Source organism: Lampetra fluviatilis, chromosome 55 (genome assembly GCF_964198595.1).
Source record: "Lampetra fluviatilis chromosome 55, kcLamFluv1.1, whole genome shotgun sequence".
Classification (NCBI taxonomy): domain Eukaryota; kingdom Metazoa; phylum Chordata; class Hyperoartia; order Petromyzontiformes; family Petromyzontidae; genus Lampetra; species Lampetra fluviatilis.
The window spans coordinates 7,272,023-7,294,240 of NC_136329.1; the positions used below are offsets into that span (position 1 = coordinate 7,272,023).

At 47.8% G+C, this 22,218-nt stretch overlaps 1 protein-coding gene across 1 annotated transcript in view; it reads left to right on the forward strand.

Annotated features, from left to right (window-relative positions):
* Positions 1-16,501, forward strand: part of LOC144949959 (uncharacterized) — a 29,597-nt gene extending 13,096 nt beyond the window's left edge. Inside the window, exons 10-15 of the mRNA XM_078879948.1 lie at positions 2,981-3,054; positions 4,497-4,541; positions 6,070-6,175; positions 7,339-7,530; positions 8,691-8,831; positions 11,641-16,501. Coding sequence (XP_078736074.1) covers positions 2,981-3,054; positions 4,497-4,541; positions 6,070-6,175; positions 7,339-7,530; positions 8,691-8,831; positions 11,641-12,521 — 1,439 coding nt within the window. The 3' untranslated portion in view covers positions 12,522-16,501. The remainder of the gene's footprint in view (positions 1-2,980; positions 3,055-4,496; positions 4,542-6,069; positions 6,176-7,338; positions 7,531-8,690; positions 8,832-11,640) is intronic.
* The last annotated feature ends 5,717 nt before the right edge of the window (positions 16,502-22,218 follow it).

The window sequence follows — 22,218 nt, forward strand, 5'->3', positions numbered from 1 at the left end:
TGGCGTCCACAATCAGCACTGCTGGATATCTGTGAAAAAAGAGCTTTTTTTTAGCTCATGATTCGTTTTGGTGCAATTTATTCATTTGTTTATTAATTTTAAAAAAATTCCCTTAGCATAGACAGAAAGGCATTAGCACACCGAAGATGATAGCGGAGAGCAAGCAGTACAAGCAAACAATCCCCGCGTTTAGTACTAAAACGCAAAAAGAAGATTGACAACTGAGAAAGCCTTGGAACCGTCACGAGAAAAGACGCAAGAAAGGATGAGCAGGAATCGCTGGAAAAAAAGTCAAATGTGGCGACATTGAATGCCACGCTAAGAGAATACAGTAGACAGACTCTCGATTATCCGCGCGTGTAGCTTATCTGATTTGGCGGATTAAATTCGCAGCTGAGATTGACGTAAATTTATAACTCGTGGATTTTCCCCTTAAACCCGAATTCATAATCTATAAACGGCCATGCATTGTTATTCTTGGAAATGTTTGTTACAAGTCAAACGGTGCTTAAACCGAATAAATATGTTGCTCCGGTCGCCTCTACATTACAGTAGTTGCTATATCTTTACAACAGTGGGTGGTGGAGTTTGATGGATGTTGATTGGCGTGGCTCTGCTGCTGTCATCCACTTAGCAGGCCGAGTCTTCTGCTGGCTGGGAGCCAGGAAAGTGTCATCACTGAGCACACACATCATCGATAGGTCGATCGTTATCACTGGCGGAGCCAGTGGGGGGGGTAGGGTGCACTTGCTCCCCCAATGGTCCGATCGAAATTAGGGATTTCGATCGGATCGTTGGGGTTTATTAGTAATAAATCGGCATTTTGCGACCCCCCACTGCCACAGTGTAGCATATTATTACGTGCCAGGGACTCATGAGATGATAGGACAATAGTCTGAGTCCATAATTGGCAATAATTAACGGCAAAGCGGTTACAAGTGACTCTCAGAATGATGCACAGTTGCATATACAGCACACGACTTCCCTGAATGCATCAACACCTTCAACGAGCGCGATGCCGATCACACAACGCGGTTCAAATTCGACCCTCGATCGATGGCTGCGCCATCGCCGCACACGTGTCGAATATAAAGCAAGGGACAAGTCATTATTATTAACAACTATCATTTGTCATTGCTGGAGGGGTTGCCCCCCCCCCCTACATGAAAATCCTGGCTCCGCCATTGATCGTTAGCATTCGTTCCGGAATGATCCACGGAAAAAAATAATTTTTTTTTGGATTATCTGCAATTTTTAATTATCCGCGGCCGTCCTGCCCGTCATTTGCCGCGGATAATCGAGAACGGGGAGGTGTACAAACTGGTCGCGAGCACACACATGGGACGGCGAGATCTTGCTAATGGACAAAGAGACAATCCCATGCACAGCCCCTACCAGGAAAAATGAAAACCACCCTCGTCATCATCACGATCCATGGGCAGATAGCCCCGTAGTCGTAGGTGTCCGCTGCGACTTGTCCTCGTCTCTGTCATGAAGTGCCAATATGCTGAAGTAGCGGTACATCACAGTAGTGTATCGTGTAGTGTATAGTGTCGTGTTTACCAGTGTTTAGTGTATAGCAGTGTATAGTGTAGGGTATAGTAGTGTATAGTTTCGTGTATAATATAATATATAGTGTATTCTATAATGTAATATATAGTATTGGGTACAGTAATTCATAGAGTTGTGTAGGGTATAGTAGTATATAGTGTATAGTCGTGTAGTGTATAGTAGTGTATAGTGTAGTGTATAGTAGTATATAGTGTAGTGTATAGTGGAGTGTATCGTGGAGTGTATAGCAGTGTATCGTGGAGTGTATAGCAGTGTATAGTGTAGGGTATAGTAGTGTATAGTGTAGTGTATAGTGGAGTGTATCGTGGAGTGTATAGCAGTGTATAGTGTAGGGTATAGTAGTGTATATTTTCGTGTATAATGTAATATTTAGTGTATTTTTCGATTTAAAGCTTTCGTGACTGCAGGGATTCATCTTCTTGGTTCTTTCGGTGAAGTCACGTAGAAGGGAAATAATAAAATAATAAAAATAAAACATAAAATACAATTTTCACGACGTCGTGTCGTCTATATTTATTTAAAGTTGCGCATTTTGATGTGACGTCACATTTCTCACCCCCCCCCCCTCGTCACATATCGTCACAAATGTTTTACCCCCCCGCCTCCCCTAGGTGCGTGACGTCATTTATGGATGGCCCCATAGGGAGGCGACTGACTTTTGTTGAGCGACTGTGGCGTGGGCCCTCTCTTGGTGGACGGCCAGCCAAAAGCCACTGCCGCTGAGTCTGCTGCTGCTGTTAGCCAGGATGACGACCTCTGCTCTAGAGGAGTTTTACACCCCTAGCTGCCACTGCTATTCAGTGGCCTAAAATAAAATAAAATGTTTCGCTCTGGATGACCGCTGCAAAGAATGATCCGTGTCTTGATTTAGTGTGCTGATCTTAAAGGTGCATTGAAATTTTTTGATACTCCGACTGATGCTCCTGCTGTTGTGGAGTGACTCATGCAGCCAGCTATGACTGCAGGGTTTGGTGGTACATGTTGTTTAGGTCGTTTATTGTGAAAATTCGGTCACAGTTCCTGTGATCACTGTTACATTGATTGTATGGCTTTATTTTGGTGATTTCGAAAAAAAATTTTTGGTTTGGCCATGTTTGTTTGTTGGAGTACGGAGTTAGACTGATGGCCTTAATCTAAGTTGTCTTGTGGTTGTTTGACTTGCATCCCACCGGGATTTTTGCACACAGCGTTGGTGTACGGTGCTTTTTATACAACATTTTGCTGTCTTTTCTTGGATTTTCTGTTTGCACATAGTCGCATAGTCACTTTAAGATGTTTTCTTGTTCATGTTTTTGTTTTTTATTTGTTGCGGTTGCACCCGATGCATGAGCCGAATGGCTCACAGGGCTATACCTAATAAATGAAACTGAGGAGTTGTCCTGACGATGTTTGGTGGCTTCCTTGGCAGATTCACCCAGCGTATGTGCTCGCATCTCGTCGTCTGTGACCGCACTTGTGCCGCATCTTGTCGCTCGCTGCGGGGTGAATGGGTTGAGTGGGGGGGGGTCACCACACAGCGGAGACAGCGAGACACGGAGACACAGCGACCGTGGGGACACGGAGACAAAGACACAGACAGAGAGAGACACAGACAGAGACAGGACCAGATAGCGAGAGACACACAGAGAGACGGTCAGAGACAGATAGACAGAGACGACAAGAGACAGAGAGAGGGTAAGAGACAGAGACACGCAGCGAGGTAAGATGTGTTTATAGGGAGTAACACAAATATATACAGAGACAGACACAAAGATATAGACACAGCCACACATATACACAGACAGGGATACAGAGATAACGACACAGAGAGACAGATAAAGATACAGACAGACAGAGACAGAGAGACCGACACAGTAACATAGACAGATATAGACAGACAGTCATACACAGACGCAGGTATACAGAGACAGACCGATACAGACGGACACAACGAGACAGAGACACGAGATAAAGATATAGAGAGACGGAGGTTACTTCTAGAGCTACAGATAGACACATACCACAGAGATAAAGACACAGACAGAGACACAGACACATACCACAGAGATACAGACAGAGACACACAGACACTTACCACAGAGATAAAGACACAGACAAAGACACACAGACACGTATACACATATACAGACTCGGTGACAGAGAGACATACGACTTGATACAGAGAGACGGAGAAACATTCGGACATTCTGAGAGATTCAGAGACAGACACAGAGACAGACACCCAGATGTAGATGTGGTTGCTGCTGTACATTTCCACGTGATAAGTTGATGATAGGCAGCCCACTTCTTTGAGGTGCTATCATCTGTGATGGCCAGGGCCGACTCTGAAAAAAACGGGGCTACGCAGGAGCGCAGTGGGGCCTTGTTACACTTGGTAAAATATAAAAAAATAGAAACGTAGTTAAGTTTTAATGAACAAAGAGACGTGTCGACTTGAAGAGACAAGAGATTACACCGACACAGAACGGACACGGCTATCGATTAGCACAGGTGGCTATGCATACAGTGCGAAAGAAGTTCATCGTTACCTAGATAAAGGGAGAGAGACACAAATACATGCAGAGAGACAGGGACGGACAGACTTGGGAAGATACACAGAGATAGCCAACCGGCTACATACGGTGCGAACGAAGTTCAGCATAGTACATCGATAAAGGGAGAGAGAGATAGAATCATACATGCAGAGAGACAGACAACCAGAGGTGGAGACAGACTGGGAAAGATAGACAGAGATGGACATACAGATGGGGACACAGACACAGAGAGTGACTGAGGAGCACTTGTAGCGGAGGGCAAAGTGAGCGTGGATGTTGTTGTTGTTGATCCTGGCCCTGGGACCGGCCGACTAGGCCGGGCAAACCCGCAGCCATGCCCTTGTGACGTCACAATAGAATTAGCATATCAGTCCGTGACGTACGGCCCAGCGTCGTGCGGTGACCGAGTGTCAGGGTCGGCCTCGTTTCAACCAGGTGAGGAACTTCTTCTGTCTGTCTCTCCCGTACGGCTTCTGATGTTAGACAGTGCAGAGCGACACAGCTACAATGCCATCGACAGGAGCAGTAGCGGACTAGTGAGTCGTCATCATCGTCGTCATCGTTGTCGTCATCATCGTCTTCATCGTCATCATCGTCGATGTGACGATGTCTCCTTGGTATTTGTGTATTGGGGGCATTGCGTCGCTACGCGGTGTGAACGGGCTTTGGTCTGGATGACCACAGCCACACACTGGCCGATGATGCTGCTGCTGATGATTAATTGCAATAGAAGACTCGGAGAGGCCTTCATCCAGCAGTGGATATACCCTGGCTGATGCTGCTGCTGCTGATGAGATTCTTCTACCATATGGCTGCCGATGATGATGCTGATGTGGACACTGCAGAACAACAGCTACAATGTCATCAACATTCAGGTGGTGGTCCAGCCCAGCGGATAACCGCGTCAGCAGGAGCAGTAGCGGAGTAGTGAATCATCATCGCTGTGATGATGTCGCCTTTTTCGTATTTGTGTATCGGGGCATTGCATCGTAATGGGTTGTCTCTGTTCTGGATGACCACAGTCATGGCATCACCACTACTGGAGAGAGTTTTTAATTTCCATTTGTGTATCATCGACGAGGATAGAATCCCATTTGCACGAGTGAGTGAGTGAATGTTTGAGCGGATGAGTGAGTGGGTGAGCGAGTGGGCATCAGTGAAGCGAGATGATTTGTGAGTTTAATTTGTTTAACCCAGTGCGGACTCAAATATGGTCTAATTTTGCAAGAGTGGGTGGGTGGGTGAGTGTGTGAATGATTGGGTGAGTGAATGAGCCGGGTGGTTGAGGTGGTGAGTGGCTATTATGATTGAATGAGTTCAAGTTTAATTCGTTTCATCAGGGTGAGCACTCAGAGCGAGTGACCTAGTTCAAGCCGCTGCCTCGACAATTCCCATTCAGTTGACTTTTCTGGCTTGAGTTGACAGCAGCCACTGGGGGAGACAAAGACGGCCGGGCGTGGTGCTGGCCACCCCACCCCCTCGTGTGCCGTGCCGGCCTTCATAGACGCCGCTACTTGGTAACATCACTTTTCCCATACAGTCTGTTACAGGCTATACGGGGGATCTTTGTCTTTTTTTCCCTTTGTAAATCAAATGGGGCACCACAGTGGAGAGATGTTAACTACCTCGCCTGGTATACAGGAGGTCGTGGGTTCAATTCTGACCCTGACGCCTGCTGTATATTTGAAGTTTTCGTGTCTCTCTCTCCCCGTGGTCGCGTGGATTTTTCTCCGGGTCCTCCGGTTTTTCTCCTCCACATTTAGAATCAACGTCATGTATTTAGGAGTATTTGGCTGCCGCTTTAAATTTCCACGCGATGATGATAATGATAAGCCGCTTGGTTGAGCAGCTATCATTTGTGATGGCCAGGTCGCTTCTGTAAGAGAGCTACGGAGCAGCTCAGTGCGGGCCTTACCTGGTAAAAAAAACAAATATAACATCGTGGGTTGTTTTTGATCCTCAGATGGATTTAGACGTGAAGTTGCCGTTCATCAAACAAGAAAATGAAGACTATCCAAGCCCCGTGACGGGTCCGGACCCGACGGTGAAACGTGGATTTACTGCCGCCGGTGAGAGACGTCCCCAACAAACGGTGGCGTGAACAAAAAAAATAAACAAGTATAACCCGTAAAAACAAAGTTTTTCACTATAAATCCTTTATATGCATGGCGGCTAGAGTCCTCTCGTCCTCTGGCTTGAGATGGCTGCCACCTATGGGTCAGATGATTGCATTGCACCATTAAGCAATTGGTAATTAAATATAATATTTTGTCCTAAAAAGTGTAAAATTTTGGAAAAAAATTTTCACGAACATTAATTGTCACGCACAACGAGTCTGTGTGGAAAGTGTCAGCTCGATTGGATCACGGGAAGTGGGTTAAAAAACGACCGAAAGATTTGCATGGTCGTAAGCAAGCAAGCGAACTTAATATAAAGGATTTAAAAAGCGCAGAATCAAAGCGTCGCAGCGCCAAGGTTCTGGTCTTGTGCATGAGAGGCACAGAGCGGTTGTTTGACACGTGGTGGAAGACTTTCGCGACAAATATTATCCATCTCATGGGACCTCCCTTGCCAGTATCAAACTATAAGAATAGGTTTTACCCTTTATGGAAATTAAACTGTTGTGTTAAGATGTTAAAACACCAAACATAAACCTTTTGCAAGGAATCGTGTCTGCAGTAATCACACATATACTTGTGGTGAACATGCAAAACATAAACATGCTTGGGTGGTATTTGCATTGTTTCTTAAACTGATTGGTCCACACCAGAGACAGCTTTCTTTCGAGACTAGGCTCTCTAAAGAATGAAAGATAATACACATAATACCGCGCTAACCACTACACTCACCACTACACTCACCACTACAAACCTGTCAACCCCTTATCAGTGCTGTACCTTATTACAGACCAATTCAGACCTTATTGGTCACCCCGTGCCCTTATAAATCTCAACGTTCATCCTGCAAAGTCCTATCACAAGGAGAGAAACACAAACAAATAGACACAAAATGTGCCCGTATTGAAACGGCTGTATGCCGTATGGACCTAAAAACTAAATTTCCCTGTACAAGAATATGGCTAAACCATATGTGTTGACAGGTATGTATACGTTACCCGCCGGTTCCTCCCTCCTCCCCTCGTTTTTTTAAATTTCCGAACGCATTTCTGGTTCTTGAAAGATGCCGACGATGAAAAAGTGCTTCCAATTTTGATTTCATATTTCCACCACAGCCGGACATCTGAAGGATGTTAAAGTTGAAAGAAACACCGAGACACCAGTGGAGGACGAGGAGGAGGATGAGAGGGGAGACACCCGCGGATATCCGGCCGTGCCCGGCAAGAAGTTGGTGAAGATGGAGGTGTGGTCGGAAGATGTCAAGAAATTCATCGTTGTCAAGTTGCTGGAGGAGGACATTAGTCAAGGTGAGTTCCACCGTTGAGTGTGGAGTTTGGAACGTACTTACGTATGTGTGTATGTACATGTGTGTGTGTGTTGAACTTCTTTCACACCGTACTACGTAGCCAACTGTGCTAATCGGATGTGTGGGAGGATGACAAACTAAACACAAAAAGTAGTTATAAAGAAATGAGTTTTCAATCGAGATTATTTAAAAGTGCATAGCTCAGTGAGCATTATACTGCCATTAATCACATCTGGGTTGTGCTACTGCTGGAGGCATATCATGAGTCTATGGATCTCTGTGTGATGAGTCTATGGGTCTCAGTGTGAGTCTATGGGTCTCCGTTTCAGTCTATGGGTCTCTGTATGAGTCTATGGGTCTCTGTGTGAGTCTATGGGTCTCTGTGTTGCGAGTCTATGGGTCTCTGTGTGGTCAGACTATGGGTCTCTGAGTCTATTGGTCTTTGTGTCACGAGTCTATTGGTCTCAGTGTGAGTATGGATCTCTAAGCGATGGGTAATCACACTCTGAGCTTTGCAATGGCCTCGCTTATCCGTCGTTCTGCACGTATCGAAGATGGAGGAAACATTGCAGGGTAAGTGTAGCTCACACTAACTCTACCCCTAACCCTCACTAACCCTACCCCTGATCTATAATCGTAGGCGCCACGGTGGCTAGGAGATGTTAACTACCTCGCCTGGTATTCAGAAGGTCGTGGGTTCGATCCCGACCCTGATGCCTTCTGTACATTCGGAGTTTGCGTGTTCTCTCTCTCTGTCTCTCCCCGTGGTCGCGACGATTTTTCTCCGGATCCTCCGGTTCCTCCGGTTTTTCCCCTCCACATTTAGAATCAACATCACACATCCAGAGTATTTGGCTGCTGCTATACATTTCACGTGATGATGATGATAAGCGACTTGGTTGAGCTATCATTTGTGATGGCCAGGGTCGCTTCTGAAAAAGAGCTACATAACTCAGTGGGGGAGGCTTTACCTGGTAGAAATAAGAAATAGTTTCGTTTATAATTTGGAAAACCCTTCTCCTGACCCGCACCTTTGATTATAATCAACGGTTGGCTACGTACGGTAGTGAAAGAAGGTCAACGTACGCGCTTGCGTCCATTGAGCAGTCTGGACTCCGTCGAAGGTTAGTGGGTTTGCGTTTCTCAAAAAATGTTTCGCAGCCGCCGTTCCGAACGCCGCCGCTCGAGTCGAGGAACCTCGCCGGAGAGCGGAGACGAGGTGGGGCCCCCGTGGGCGTGATGACGAAGCTCGGGATCGCAACTTCATCGAGGTGGAGCTGTCCGAGGAGGACACGGGCCAAGGTGAGAGAGAGAGGACAGAGAGAGAGGAGAGAGAGAAGGCGTGTTTACCTGTCCACTCCACCTTTCTTTGATCGCATCGCACACAGCAGCAGCAGCGGCAGAAGCAGCAAACGCGACGTGTTCAATAATAATGGAGAAAGAGTCTCGATTATTCTGCGCTAATGAATCATCAGAATCAGAATATGTATCTTGCAGGAGGAATTTGATGATCTATAAAGCTCTTTGTTCCCAAATGTCCAGGAGGGGCACAGGATAAGAACGTTACAACAACAAACACAGTTACAAAAACACGATAGGAGTGCAAAGTATAAGAAAGGTAAACAAATCAACCAAACTGCAAACAAATACAACACTAAACCATCCCCATCCTACCATCGCCATCCTACTTGGCTATCACAAATATTAGCTCAACAAAGTGGCTTATCATTTGGAGATTTATAGCCCCAAAATAATCTAAAGAATCTAAAAATCGCGGATAATCCAAAAATATACATTGTCCCCAAAAAGGCTTCTATTTGGTGTTTGAACGTCTTTACACCAGTTTTATTGCCAGAAAGAGAAATACAACTTTAATCGTGGCAAAAAAGTCCTATTTTGTAGCTGATCTCACCCCGAGCTATAAATGCCCTTATAGTGCATTGTCTTTGCGCTGTTCGCCTTTTGGCGTTGTCTGGTCTGACACTGCTCGTGAGACTAGGCCCTAAAGAAGGCTGTCTCTGGTGTAGACCAATCAGTTTAAAAGACAATGCCTGTTTGTATTATCAGAGCGTGTTTGTTCGCATGTTCACGACAAGCACCGCGTGTGGTTAATGCAGTAACTTGATTCCCTGCAAAAGGTTTCGATTTCGTGTTTGGACATTTTGACGACCTCCTGTTTTATTGCCAGAAAGGTTAAAAGACCTCTTCTTATTTTTTCAATTCTGAGTCCGAAAAAATGAGAATAGAAATCTTTGGTTCTTTCGGTAAAGTCATGTGACTTTACCGAAAGAACCAAAGAGTATGGATTCCTGCAGTCACGAAAGCTTCAAATAAAAAATGAGAATAGGTTTTACCCTAAATCTTGACTTAAAGCTTTCGTGACTGCAGGAATACATATTCTATGAGTCTTGCGGTAAAGCCACGTAGATATAAAAATAATAAAAATATCACGACGTTTCGATCGCAACACAAGCAATCGTCTTCAGGTGAAAAAATACAGCGAGAGAGCTTGATGAAGAAAGATGTTATATAGGCCTGATGGATGCAGCCCAAGGGTAAGTGGGCGGGGCTAGAAATGGAATTTGCATATAAATGTAAGAACGGAGGGCGCCCTCTACAGCTTTGTGTTGTGATATTTTTGTTAATTTGATATCTAGGTGGCTTTACCGAAAGACCCATACAATAGGTTTTACCCTTTTTTGCCTATTCTTATTTATTCTTTATTTTTTATTCTTGTTTTTTCCATACTTTGATACTGGCAAAAAAGGTCCCAAATTCTGAGTCCGTAGCTTTAAGATAAAAAAAAATCAACGTTGTTGTCTGATTTGGATTACTTTGTCATAATAATTATAATTATTCACGTTTATCACAGTTCTTCACTTTATTGGAATTTTAATATTGTTATTAATCGGCTTGTTTTTTTATATTTTGCTCAGATTTTTATCTCAACTTGTGAGCGTAGTTTTATTTTTTCACGTAAGGCACTTTGAGACGCTTCAACATGAAAGGCCGCTTTAAACATTTTTGGAGGTTGCTTTTTTATTATCACTACTACTACTACAAATCCAGTTGTGCTACCCTATGACTGGTGAATAAATTCCCACACGGAAATCGTACGTGTGTACGTACAGGCGACCCCCGCACCTACTTGCGACCTAATGTTGGCAAAATGTGAAGAAAATTTACGAAAAAGTGAAGATCGTTGAGAAAGAGATGCTGTGCTCGCTATAAGCACAACTGTCGGGCTAAGCAGCGCCATCAGGCTCGGCGTCGGTAGCAGTCGTTAGGCGGTTGTAGATATGAGTTTTGGTTGCTACTGTCGTAAGTTGAGCCGTCATTCGTCGGGGGTCACCTGTATGTACGTTGAACTTTTTTCGCACCGTACCTAGCCAACCGTACATATGTATGTAGAAGTTTTTTTTAGCGTACATAGCCAACCGTACGTATATATATTTAAATTATTTTGCATTGTATGTAACCAACCGTACATATGTACGTGTAACTTTTGCACCATCGTACGTAGCCAACCATGCTAATCAGAGGTGTGGGAAAAGTGACAACGAACTAAACACAAAAAGCAGTTGTAAAGAAATTAGTTTGTCAGTCTAGATGATCTTGATTTGAAGCTTTCGTGACTGCAGGAATCCATACTCTTTGGTTCTTTCGGTAAAGTCACGTAGGTATAAAAATAAAATAAATCACGACGTTTCGATCACAACACAAGCGACTGTCATCAGAACCAGTTCTCTTGCTGTATCTGTTCCAAGTCTAGATGATGATTTAAAAGCGCATAGCTCCCGGTAGCTTCCTAATATCGGAAGGAAGAGCATTCCAGACGGTGGTGCGCTGAAGTAGTGCACTAGCCAGCAGATTTTCGTTTACGTGACAAACCTCACTAATTGGCCAAGTCGGGTGGTGGCTGTGGCGGGTTTAACGACACATTCATATTTACGCGATCTAACCCAAACAACAACAACAAAAATACCTTTATTCTGTTGCACCGCGATAAAATGACGGCGTCGCTTCTGACAGCAATTGTTGAAATGTTTCCCCCGTTAATCTAGCGGCGTGGTTTCTTATTAAAATAAATGTTTTTTTATTTTTTTTACAGCGGCCGAGCCAAAACAAATGCAGGTCCTGTGCGGGGAGTGCACGGCAGCAACAGCAAAGGAGGACGTCCGTTTCTCGGCGTCCGACCGAGCGGAGAGGATCGGCCAGACCGGCGATCGGGCGTCGGCGGGAGCCTGCGAGCGGTGCGGCAAGACGATGATCGGCGCCCCGGCGCCGCCCGCGGCCCCCGCCGGCGCGGGGGGCAAGAAGCCGCACTCGTGCGCCGAGTGCGGCAAGCGCTTCCGCACGCGCTACAACCTGAACACGCACTCGCTGATGCACACGGGCGAGTACACGCACGTGTGTCCCGAGTGCGGCAAGGGCTTCGCCACGCGCTTCACGCTCAAGAAGCACTCGCGCATCCACACGGGCGACTGGCCGCACGCGTGCGACGAGTGCGGCAAGGGCTTCGCGACGCGCTTCGACCTCGCCAAGCACTCGCGCACGCACACTGGCGAGCGGCCGCACGCGTGCCCCGACTGCGGCAAGCGCTTCGCCCACCGCTACAACCTGGAGGCGCACTCAGCGTCGCACACGGGCGAGTGGCCGCACGTCTGCGCCGAGTGCGGAAAGGGCTTCACGCAGCGCTCCGACCTGGAGACGCACGCGCGCACGCACACGGGCGAGCGGCCGCACGCGTGCGGGGAGTGCGGCAAGGGCTTCGCCAAACGCTCGCACCTGGAGGCGCACTCGGCGTCGCACACGGGCGCGTGGCCGCACGTCTGCGCCGAGTGCGGCAAGGGCTTCGCCAAGCGCTCCGACTTCGAGAGGCACACGCGGTCGCACACGGGGGAGAAGCCGCATGTGTGCGTCGAGTGCGGCAAGGGGTTCACGCGGATCTCCGCGCTCAAGAAACATTTCGTGGTGCACACCCTCGAGTGAACTTGGAACCGAACTGAACTACGTACATTTTTTTTTCTTCACCAGGTGTGAGGCCCCAATAGCTTATTTTTCAGAAGTGGCCTGGCCATCACGAACGGTAGCTCGGCGAAGGGTGACTGATGTCATCGTCGTCGTCGCATGGAAATTCATAGCAGCAGCAGCAGCAGCCAAATACTCTTAAACACGTGATGTCGATTCTAAATGTGGGAGAGAAAAACCGGAGGTCCCAGAGAAAAATCCACGCGACCACGGGAAGCGAGAAAGAGAGACACAAACTCCAAATATATAGCAGGCGTCAGGGTCGGGATCAAACCCACGACCTCCTGCATACCGGGCGAGGGAGGTAACATCTGTCCATTCAGCTTGGAGAGCTTCAAAAGAATTCACAAACAGACACCGCCTTGTTGTGAACGACCCAACGCAGAAGATTCCCTGGGGTTTGATCTTCCACGAAGCTGCTTATGGTCCCACCTTAAACCGCATCAGGCACTGCACAAATCATGGCAGCAGTTGTGGATGATAGCTGATGATGCACAAATGGAAAATCAGAAACTCTCTCCGGTAGTGGCAGTGCCATGACTGCGGTCATCCAGAACAGAGACCGTACACAATGCGTAACGACGCAATGACCCAATACACAAATACGAAGGAGGAGACATCATCACAGCGATGACGACGACGATTCACTACTGCGCTACTCCACTACTGCTCTTGCTGACGCGGTTGTCTGGGCTTGACCACCACCTGAATGTGACATTCTACATCAGCAGCCGTACGAAAGCAGAAACTCCTAGATACCCATAAAGATCCAGACCCATACAAACGCACAGAGACTCGGAGACCCATAGAGACTCGCAGAGACTCGTAGGCACCCACGGAGACTCGCAGAGATCCGTGGAGACTCGGACCCAGAGACTCTTGTAGGCCCAGGCTCATAGAGACCCATAGAGATCCATAGACTCATAGAGAACCGTAGAAACGCATAGACCCATAGACTAATAGAGACATCGCAGCGATACACTCCTCCGCTGGCTCTTCACACGATTGTCTGCTGGCTTGACCGCCACCTGAATGTTATATTTGCAGCTGTTGCTTTGCATCTAGATCTGTAGCCGTACGGAAGAAGAAGAAGACGGCCGTAGCGCCCAGTCACGTGAATCGAGCATCGGGCCTCACCGTGGTTTCTCTGCTCAGTATCAGTAGCAGCAGCAGGAGAGGAAACTGAACTGAACTATTTTTATGTTACCAGGTGTAAGGTCCCACTGAGCTGCTATGTAGCTTTCTTTGAGAAGCGACCTGGCTATGACAAATGATAGCTCAACGAATCAGCTTATCATCATCATCATCACGTGGAAATGTATAGCAGCAGCCAAATTCTCTAAACGCGCGGTGACATTGAGGAGGGGAGAAAGCGGAGGGCCTGAAGGAAGATCCACGTGACCACGGAGAGAGAGAGAGAGACAGACTCCAAATATACAGCAGCGGGCGTCAGGGTCGGGATCGAACCCACAACCTCCTGCATGCCAGGCGAGGGAGTTAACATCTCACAACGGCCGCTATTAGGCACTAAGCGGCAGGTGACGTCACTCACGGCACTTGTGCCAGGCTAGGTGCACCACTTTGCGGCCGTCGATAATGTGCTCGTGTGTGTGTGTGCGCGTTGTGCTTATTTCGCACCACCGTACCTAGGCAGTGCGGCGGAAGGACAACAAACTCAACACTCAAAGCAATTCTGAAGAAATGAGTTTGTCAATCGAGGTAATGATTTCAAAGTGCATCATAGCTCCCAGTGGCTTCCTAATATCGGAAGAAAGAGCATTCCAGACGGCCGCGGAAGTGCATCTGAAAGCGCCGCGCGATGCCAGTGATCGTCTTGGTTCGACGGCCAGCCAGAAGCTGCTGATGCTGCTGCTACTATAGAGGATGACCCGAATTGAGGTGACGATTGTTTATAGCTCCTTGACGAAAGAGGAATAGCAACCGTGGCAGTAGCGATAGTCAAAGGGAAGCGACTGACGGGCGACTGGAGAGTGGGCCCTCTTTGTTCGACGGCCAGCCAAAAGCCGCTGTCGCTGCCGCTGCTGCTAGCGAGGATGATGGCGACCACCGGAGTTGGCGTTGCGCGGGGTTTAACGCTCACCCGACGGGATCAGCGAAGCGGTCGGATGGAAGAGTTTGAGGCGGCGTGAACGCTCCGTTTATTTTTTGTTTGCAGCACAAACGATCTTGAACCTTTTTTTGTTTGTTTTAATCTCCGTTCAGCAGAGTGGAGGAATCCGATGGGCCACGAAGCTCTTTCATCATCGATGTCCAGCGATCATTGGCGGCCCACCCCCACCCTCCCTCCCCCTGGGGGAGTCAGGTCACGGTTGACGTGGGACCACGTGTGAGCGATGTTGATCTTTCACCAAAGACGACGAAGACAAAGATATTCCCCCTCTATCCCGTGTCGCCTCTAATGGACTGTTGGGGGCAAGTGGCTCTTAGTAGCGAGTAGCAGCGCCTACACACAAAGACAAAGATCCCCCATGTAGCCTGTAACAGACTGTTGGGGCAAGTGTTATGAAGGCCGGAATGGCACAATAGGGGGTGGGTGGCCAGCATCACGCCCGACCGCCTTTGTCTACCCACTGGCGATGTTTACTACACACCGCACCAATTACTCATTTGGAGGCAGCGTAGCGCTAACTGTTACACCACCACTCCCCACCACCACCATCACCACCACACCTGGGCACCTTCGTCTCCCCCCGGTAGAGATATAAGCCAACGCATGGCTCACAGAGGCGGGTAACGATACCGGGTCCCACTCGAGGCGTTGTCGTGGTCTGGGCCGTCGCACGACATCGCAGACGAGTCAGTTGGGGTTGATTTATTTGTATTTCCCATGCGGTGCCTGTAGAACCTATAATGATCGTGTTGGGCACGTGGTAGGGCTGTCGCCACCAATATCCATAACAGATGTTTTGGGTTCCATCGCGTAAATATAAATGTGTCGTTGAACCCCGCCACCACCACCCGATACGGCCATTTACGCGATCTTACCCAAAGACCTCTATGACGAATGATCGGGTTATAGGTTGTATAATGGTAAACGAAAATTGTAAAAAATCCAATTACGTATGTTCACAATAATTCCGTGTACACATAATGTCACTCGCGCGTACTGCGAGCGTAATAATACAGCAGTCGATTCCCAATATCCTCATTATGTATGGGCGAGTATTGTTTAGTTTTTCAACGGATAAGAAAAAGTATATAATTTACGGTGATTGGCGACCAGCTACTTTGTGGGATGAAGGCCTTCCTAGGGGTATTGTCAGTCATCGGAGTTTGGGCCATACTTCAAACAGCAGCTCAAGGCTCACCTGTCCAGGCTCTCACCTGTCCAGTCTCTCACTTGGTTCAGGATCTGACCTGGTTCAGGATCTGACCTGGTTCAGGATCACCTGGTTCAGGATCTCACCTGGTTCAGTCTCTCACCTGTCCAGTATCCCACCTGTCCAGGCTGTCACCTGTCCAGGTCTTCTTGGAGCTCTGGCTCCACGCCTCCGAGTTTTCAATCGAAGGTCGGTGCGTCCGATTTGCGAAATATGCACGCGTTTCCGAATCATGTTCATGATTATGAAAAATAAGAATAGGGTTTTGCCATTTCTGGCAATGAAACAGGCGTTAAGATGTTCAAACACCAAATAGATTATACCTTTTGCAAGGAATCATCAAGTCTGCATTAACCACACGTACTTGTGGTGGACATGCAAACAAGCATGCTCTGATAATATACTGTACTTGTATTGTCTTTGAAACCGATTGGCCAACACCAGATAGGCATCTATGTGGTGCTTGAACATATTAACACAACTCCTGTTTCATTGCTAGAAAGGGTAAAAACCCTGTTCTTATTTTTCATACTCTGCTACAGTCAAAAAAGTTATCCCCATGATACGTTTTTATGATTTATTATGACTATTGTGATTAAACTTCACCTTGTTATCGAGTATTGCTGTCTGGGAAAGCTTCGTTACGATCGATTCGTTTTGCCTTGCATGGTATGGTATGGAAAGCGTGCGCAGCATTTGATCCCAGCGGAAACCTCGGTGAATCTCTTTTGTAAGAATAACAAAAATAAATTAAAGTTCAGCCGATCCAAGCCTGGCTGTCTACCCCAGTGGGTTTTCAACTGGGGCTACGCTGACCCCCCATTGGTGGGGGAGGGGAGTGGGTACACGTGGCAATGCCCCAAGTGGGGTAGATTTATAAATGTGTGTGCGTGTGACATTACATCATCGGTGAATGGTCGCGTTGTATGAATCCGCCGATGTAAAGTAACCACGATGCCACTGAGATCCGATGTAGAACGACGTTTAAAAGACCTTTCTAAAACTCGCCGATCGTAAACAATGTGGGTCTACAAGAGTAGCTGACGAGCGCACACAATTTACAACGCGCACGCAAAGCGTCCGTTGAGTTTTTTTTTGTATTCGCTTGCAGTTACTTAGCAGCTAAGCTAGGGTGCATATACCTCACAAAATAAACAATTGGTTAAAATATTAACCCATAATAGAGATTTATTTGGGTTAGATCGCGTGAATATAAATGTGTCGTTAAACCCGCCACCACCATCCGTCACGTAAACAAAACGGGGCCAATTCGTTACTAGTGTAGTGACATAGCATCGGTCACATAGCAGCATAGTGCTGGCTGCTAGCAGGGAAGGGGATCTGCAGCTTACAGCAGCCGTGAATGAAAGCAGGTCACGTGATATATCAGAGAGGGATGTAGGGGAAAGGTTACGGAAGGGGCGCATCGAGAGCCCGCTGGAAGGTTCTAGAAGGGAAGGCGGGCGTGGCCGGGGGCGGAGCCAGGCCACGCTGACAGTATAAGAGGGGCCTACGGGAGGGGACCTCGGGGCTGTCGTTTGGAGTGGGATCCCCGTCGTGCTGCTGGAGTCTTCACCGTTGTACCCAGGCAGTCTACCAGCTGTCCTGACTGGGCCCGTAGTCACCAAGTGTGAACTGTTAAGGCCGTTTAATAAAAAGTGTCCCTGAGTCAGTCACTACACTAGTACAGCACACTGGTGTGTTGGAGAGTAGGGGGTTTACTGTTCAACACACAACCGGCTAGTGCTGTACTAGTAACTAATTAGCCACGTTTTGTTTACGTGACTGAGCCCTTACTAATGGGCTGTTGCGGGTGGTGGCGGCGGGTTTAACGACACAACATTTATATTTATGCGATCTAACCCCCTAAAAACCCCTCTTATGGATAATATCGGTCACGAAAGGCCCTACTGTGCTACGTGTTAAACTGGTTAAAATATTGATGTTCATTTACTCATGCATTTATTTCTCAGAACCATGTTGTCTCAGACCAGGTGGGGGGGGGGGGGTAACTACTCGGTGGAAATTCAATTCAACAAAGGGGTAGTAGAGTAGTCGCCAACAAAAGATTGAGAAACCACTGATTTAAACTAACTTTATTGGCCACAAGTCCGAAGCCGCAACGTGAATGAATCGCCCGCAACCCCACGTCTCTTTTTACACGACAGCTATGTTACCCTGTTTCATTCTAATCTGATTGTGCACTTATATCGAGAGGGAGAAGGAGCGACTTCACTCAAGGCGCTCGCTCCGTGGACACACAGCTTAGCAAAACGGCGATGCTCGCAGAATGGAGTGAACCGTAAACTGAATTTTTTTTTAATGTTAATATCACTGCCACTCAAGGGGAGGAGGAGGGGAGGGGTATCAAAACATTGTACACTAAAGTAAAATGCAAAGGCGATAAAATCATGGTTTAAGTAAAAATCCGCGACAAAAATAGTGAGTCTTGGTGCTCCCTCCCCAAGCGCACCAAGGCTCGTAGCGTGCCGGATCACCCGCTGGCAAGACGTTCCAGATCCTTGGGGCGACACTTAAGAACCCACTCCCCACCACCAGCGTCGAGGGCAAGAGCCGAGGCTGGCAGGGTAGTAGCAGTGGTAGTAGGGTCCTGCTCTGCAGAGCGTCGTACGGCAGATGAGTCGGGCCCGCAGGAGTGATGCAATTGGCAACGCGGAGATGACGAAAGGGGCTCCAGGGGAGGGACGGGAAGGAGTGGAGGGGGTGAGGGGAGGGAAGGGGGGTGGGAGATGGTGGTATCAGAGTAATGAGAGTAGATGCTCACCCCGAGCTCTCATTACTCTGATAGTGCGTTGTATTTGTGCTGTACGCCTTTTGGCGTCCTCTGGTCTAACACCGTTTGAGACGAGGCTCAAAAGAAAGCTTCCTCTGGTGTAGACCAATCAGTTTCAAGGACAATGCATGTATTATCAGAGGATGTTTTTTGTTTGCATTTTGACCACAAGCGTTGTGATTAATGCAGACATGATTCCTTGTAAAGGGTTTCAGTTTGGTGTTTTAACAACTTAACACAACTGTTTTGTTGGCAGATAAAAGGGGAAAAAACTATTCTCATATTTTGGTACTGGCAAAGGAGGTCCCATGAGGTATTATTATTATGATCGATGGTGAGAGTGAGTCCGTGGGGTTTTTTTTGCTTGCTGTTGATCGGACGCAAAAGTCGGCGCAGCCTGGAAACGAATCGAGAGTTCTGTAGTGCGTGATCCTCTGCCTACGATCGACTGGACTCGCGGCCGGCTTTTTGCCATTCATTAGCTTCTGCGTCGAAAACGTGCGTGGGCGCCGAGTTTTGATTTGCCATTCTGATTTCCTGCACTTACTCAACGGTAGCCCGAATGGTGCCCAATGCCACTGTGGCTAGGAGATGTTAACTACCTCGCCTGGAATACAGGAGGTTGTGGATTCGATCCCGACACCTGACGCCTGCTGTATATTTTGAGTTTGTGGTGTGTGTGTGTGTGTGTCTCTCTCTCTCCCCGTGGTCGCGTGGACTTTTCTCCGGGTCCTCCGGTTTTTTCCCCTCCACATTTTGAGTATTTGGCTGCTATACATTTCCACGCGACGATGAGCCACTTCGTTGAGCCATCACTTGTGAGAGCCAGATCGCTTCCGAAAAATAGCTCCCTATCTAAGTGGGCCTTACCTGGTTAAATACAAAAATAAAAATGTTTAGTTTTAGTATAGGCTGCTGCCTGTAATCCAGCACTAGTAGAGGCAGCTGCGAGGGTGGGTGGATCACCCACACAGATGGGCTGTGAAACTCCCTTCCCTTGGGTCGGTGTCGAGGAGGTCGTGGGTTCGATCCCGACCCTGACGCCTGCTGCTGTATATTTGGAGTGTGCGTGTCTCTCATCATCACCACGGTGGCTATGAGGTGTTGACTATCTCGCCTGGTATGCAGGAGGTTGTAGGTTCGATCCCGACCCTGACGATGCCTGCTGCTGTATATTTGGAGTCTGCGTCTCTCTCTTATCATCATCACGGGGGCTAGGAGATGTTAACTACCTCACCTGATACGCAGGAGGTCGTGGGTTCCATCCCGACCCTGACGATGCCTGCTGTTGTAAATTTGGAGTCTGCGTCTCTCTCTCTCTCCCCGTGGTCGCGTGGATTTTTCTCCGGATCCTCCTGGTTTCCCCCTCCACATTTAGTATCCACATCACCACGCGTTTATAGTATTTGGCTGCTGCTATACATTTCTACACGGTAAGCCACTTCGTTGGGCTATCATCTGTGATAGCGGGATCCGCTTCTGAAAAAAAGAGCTTCCACAGCAGCTCAGGTCTTACCTGGTATAAATAGAAACATTGTTTAGTTTTAGAGTGGCCTCTCTATCTCTGAGACCTCTCGACGTGCTCTGAAGTAGGGCCATTGCCCGAAACGTCGCCCGTTATATATATTTTTTTAATTGCACGAGCATTTTAATTGCTGGGTAACACGGCGGGCAAAAGGGAATGTGCCCACGTAGGCCACCAGAACAACAGGTTATTTCAAGTGCAACGTTTCCATGGACTATCTCGACACTGGAGACACAAGCTGCGGCTATTATAGACCCTTACACGCTGCCACCTACGTGCGAATAATATACAAGTGCATAAAGACAAAGATCCCCTGTACAGCCTTAACAGACTTTTGGGACAAGTGGCTGTTAGCGAGCAGCACCGACGAAGGCCGCCACTGTGGCACGCGATGGGAGTGGGTGGCCAGCACCACGCCCGACCACACAGACACAAGACAAAGATCCCCCGTATAGCCTTAACAGACTGTAGGGGCAAGTGCTGTTAGCGAGCACCTTTCAAGGCGGGAACGGTACACGAGGGGGTGGGTGGCCAGCGCCACGCCCGACCGCCTTTGTCTCTCTGGTGGCGATGTTTACTACACACCGCACCAGGTACTCATTTGAGGCTGAGTCAACCTAGGGGAGGCACAGAACCGGTTCAGATAATCGTCACTGGTGGTGTTGGCCGTGAGCGGGAATCGAACCCGTGTCGCCGGGTTCATAGCGCAGCGTAGCGCTAACCACTACACCACCGCTCCCCACAGACACAAAGATGCAGACACACACACAATGACACGTGTGCAACAGATACACGATGATGAGTGAGTGGATGAAGTGATGAACATCCTAAACGTGTTCTAGAAGGGCTGGAGCGCTGAGCGAGTGATGTCAATTCTCGCGATGTTCCCGAAGGGCCATAACGCGAACTCGCGCCAGCGGAGGCGGCTTTTGGCGAACCATCGGGTTTGGTTGCGCAGCGTGCTAACCGCTGCACCACCGCTCCCACAAGTATATCTTTCCGTGTATACCTGGGTGGACAGGTGTGTAGGGAGTCGGCTTCCTTTATTGCACTCACGACGACAGAAAACTCGCGGTGAGACCAACAGCGGGCGATTATAATTAATTGCCATGCAAGGTGTTGTGTATGGTGTGCACTGGGGGGTACATTTATATTGAAAGTGTTCATACGCAAATATATCTGTCTAATTATATATATGTGTGTGTGTAGTCCCTACAGAGGTGGTGTGTTGATATCTTCCTCGCCTGGTATGCAGGAGGGTGTGGGTTCGATCCCGACCCTGACGCCTGCTGCTGTATATTTGGAGTTTGCGTGTCTCTCTCTCATCATCATCATCACGGTGGCTAGGAGATGTTAACTACCTCGCCTGGTATACAGGAGTTCGTGGGTTCGATCCCGAACCTGACGATGCCTGCTGCTGCTGTATATTTGGAGTTTACTTGTCTCTCTCTATATTCTTAGGTTTTTTTCGGTAAAGTCACGTAGGTACCGAAAAACACCTAAGAATATGAATCCTTGCAGTCACGAAAGCTTCAAATCTAGAATTGTCTCTCTCTCCCCGTGGTCGCGTGGATTTGTCTCGGGGTCCTCCTCCGGGATTTCCCTCCCACATTTGGAATCAACTCCACGCGTCGAGAGAGTATTTAGATGATGTTACTGCAATACATTTCCACACCACGTGATACGCCACTTGGTTGAGCTATTATTTGTGATGGCCAGGTCGCTTCTGAAAAATAAGCTCATGGCTCAGTGGGACTTTATCTGGTTAAATACAAAATTAGTTGAGTTTTATTCGTATAGATTTTTAAAGTGATTGGTTTACTTTCCCTATCATTTGCAATCATATCGTGCCCCTACTGGACACCTGTGATGAAGAGCTTCATAGCTCATCTGATTTTTTCAGTAAAAATCAAACATTTTGATTCTGATGACTACATTGATGCACGTGTAACCACAACGGAGCTACATCAGACGCAATAATTATCGCAGTTGTTCAAA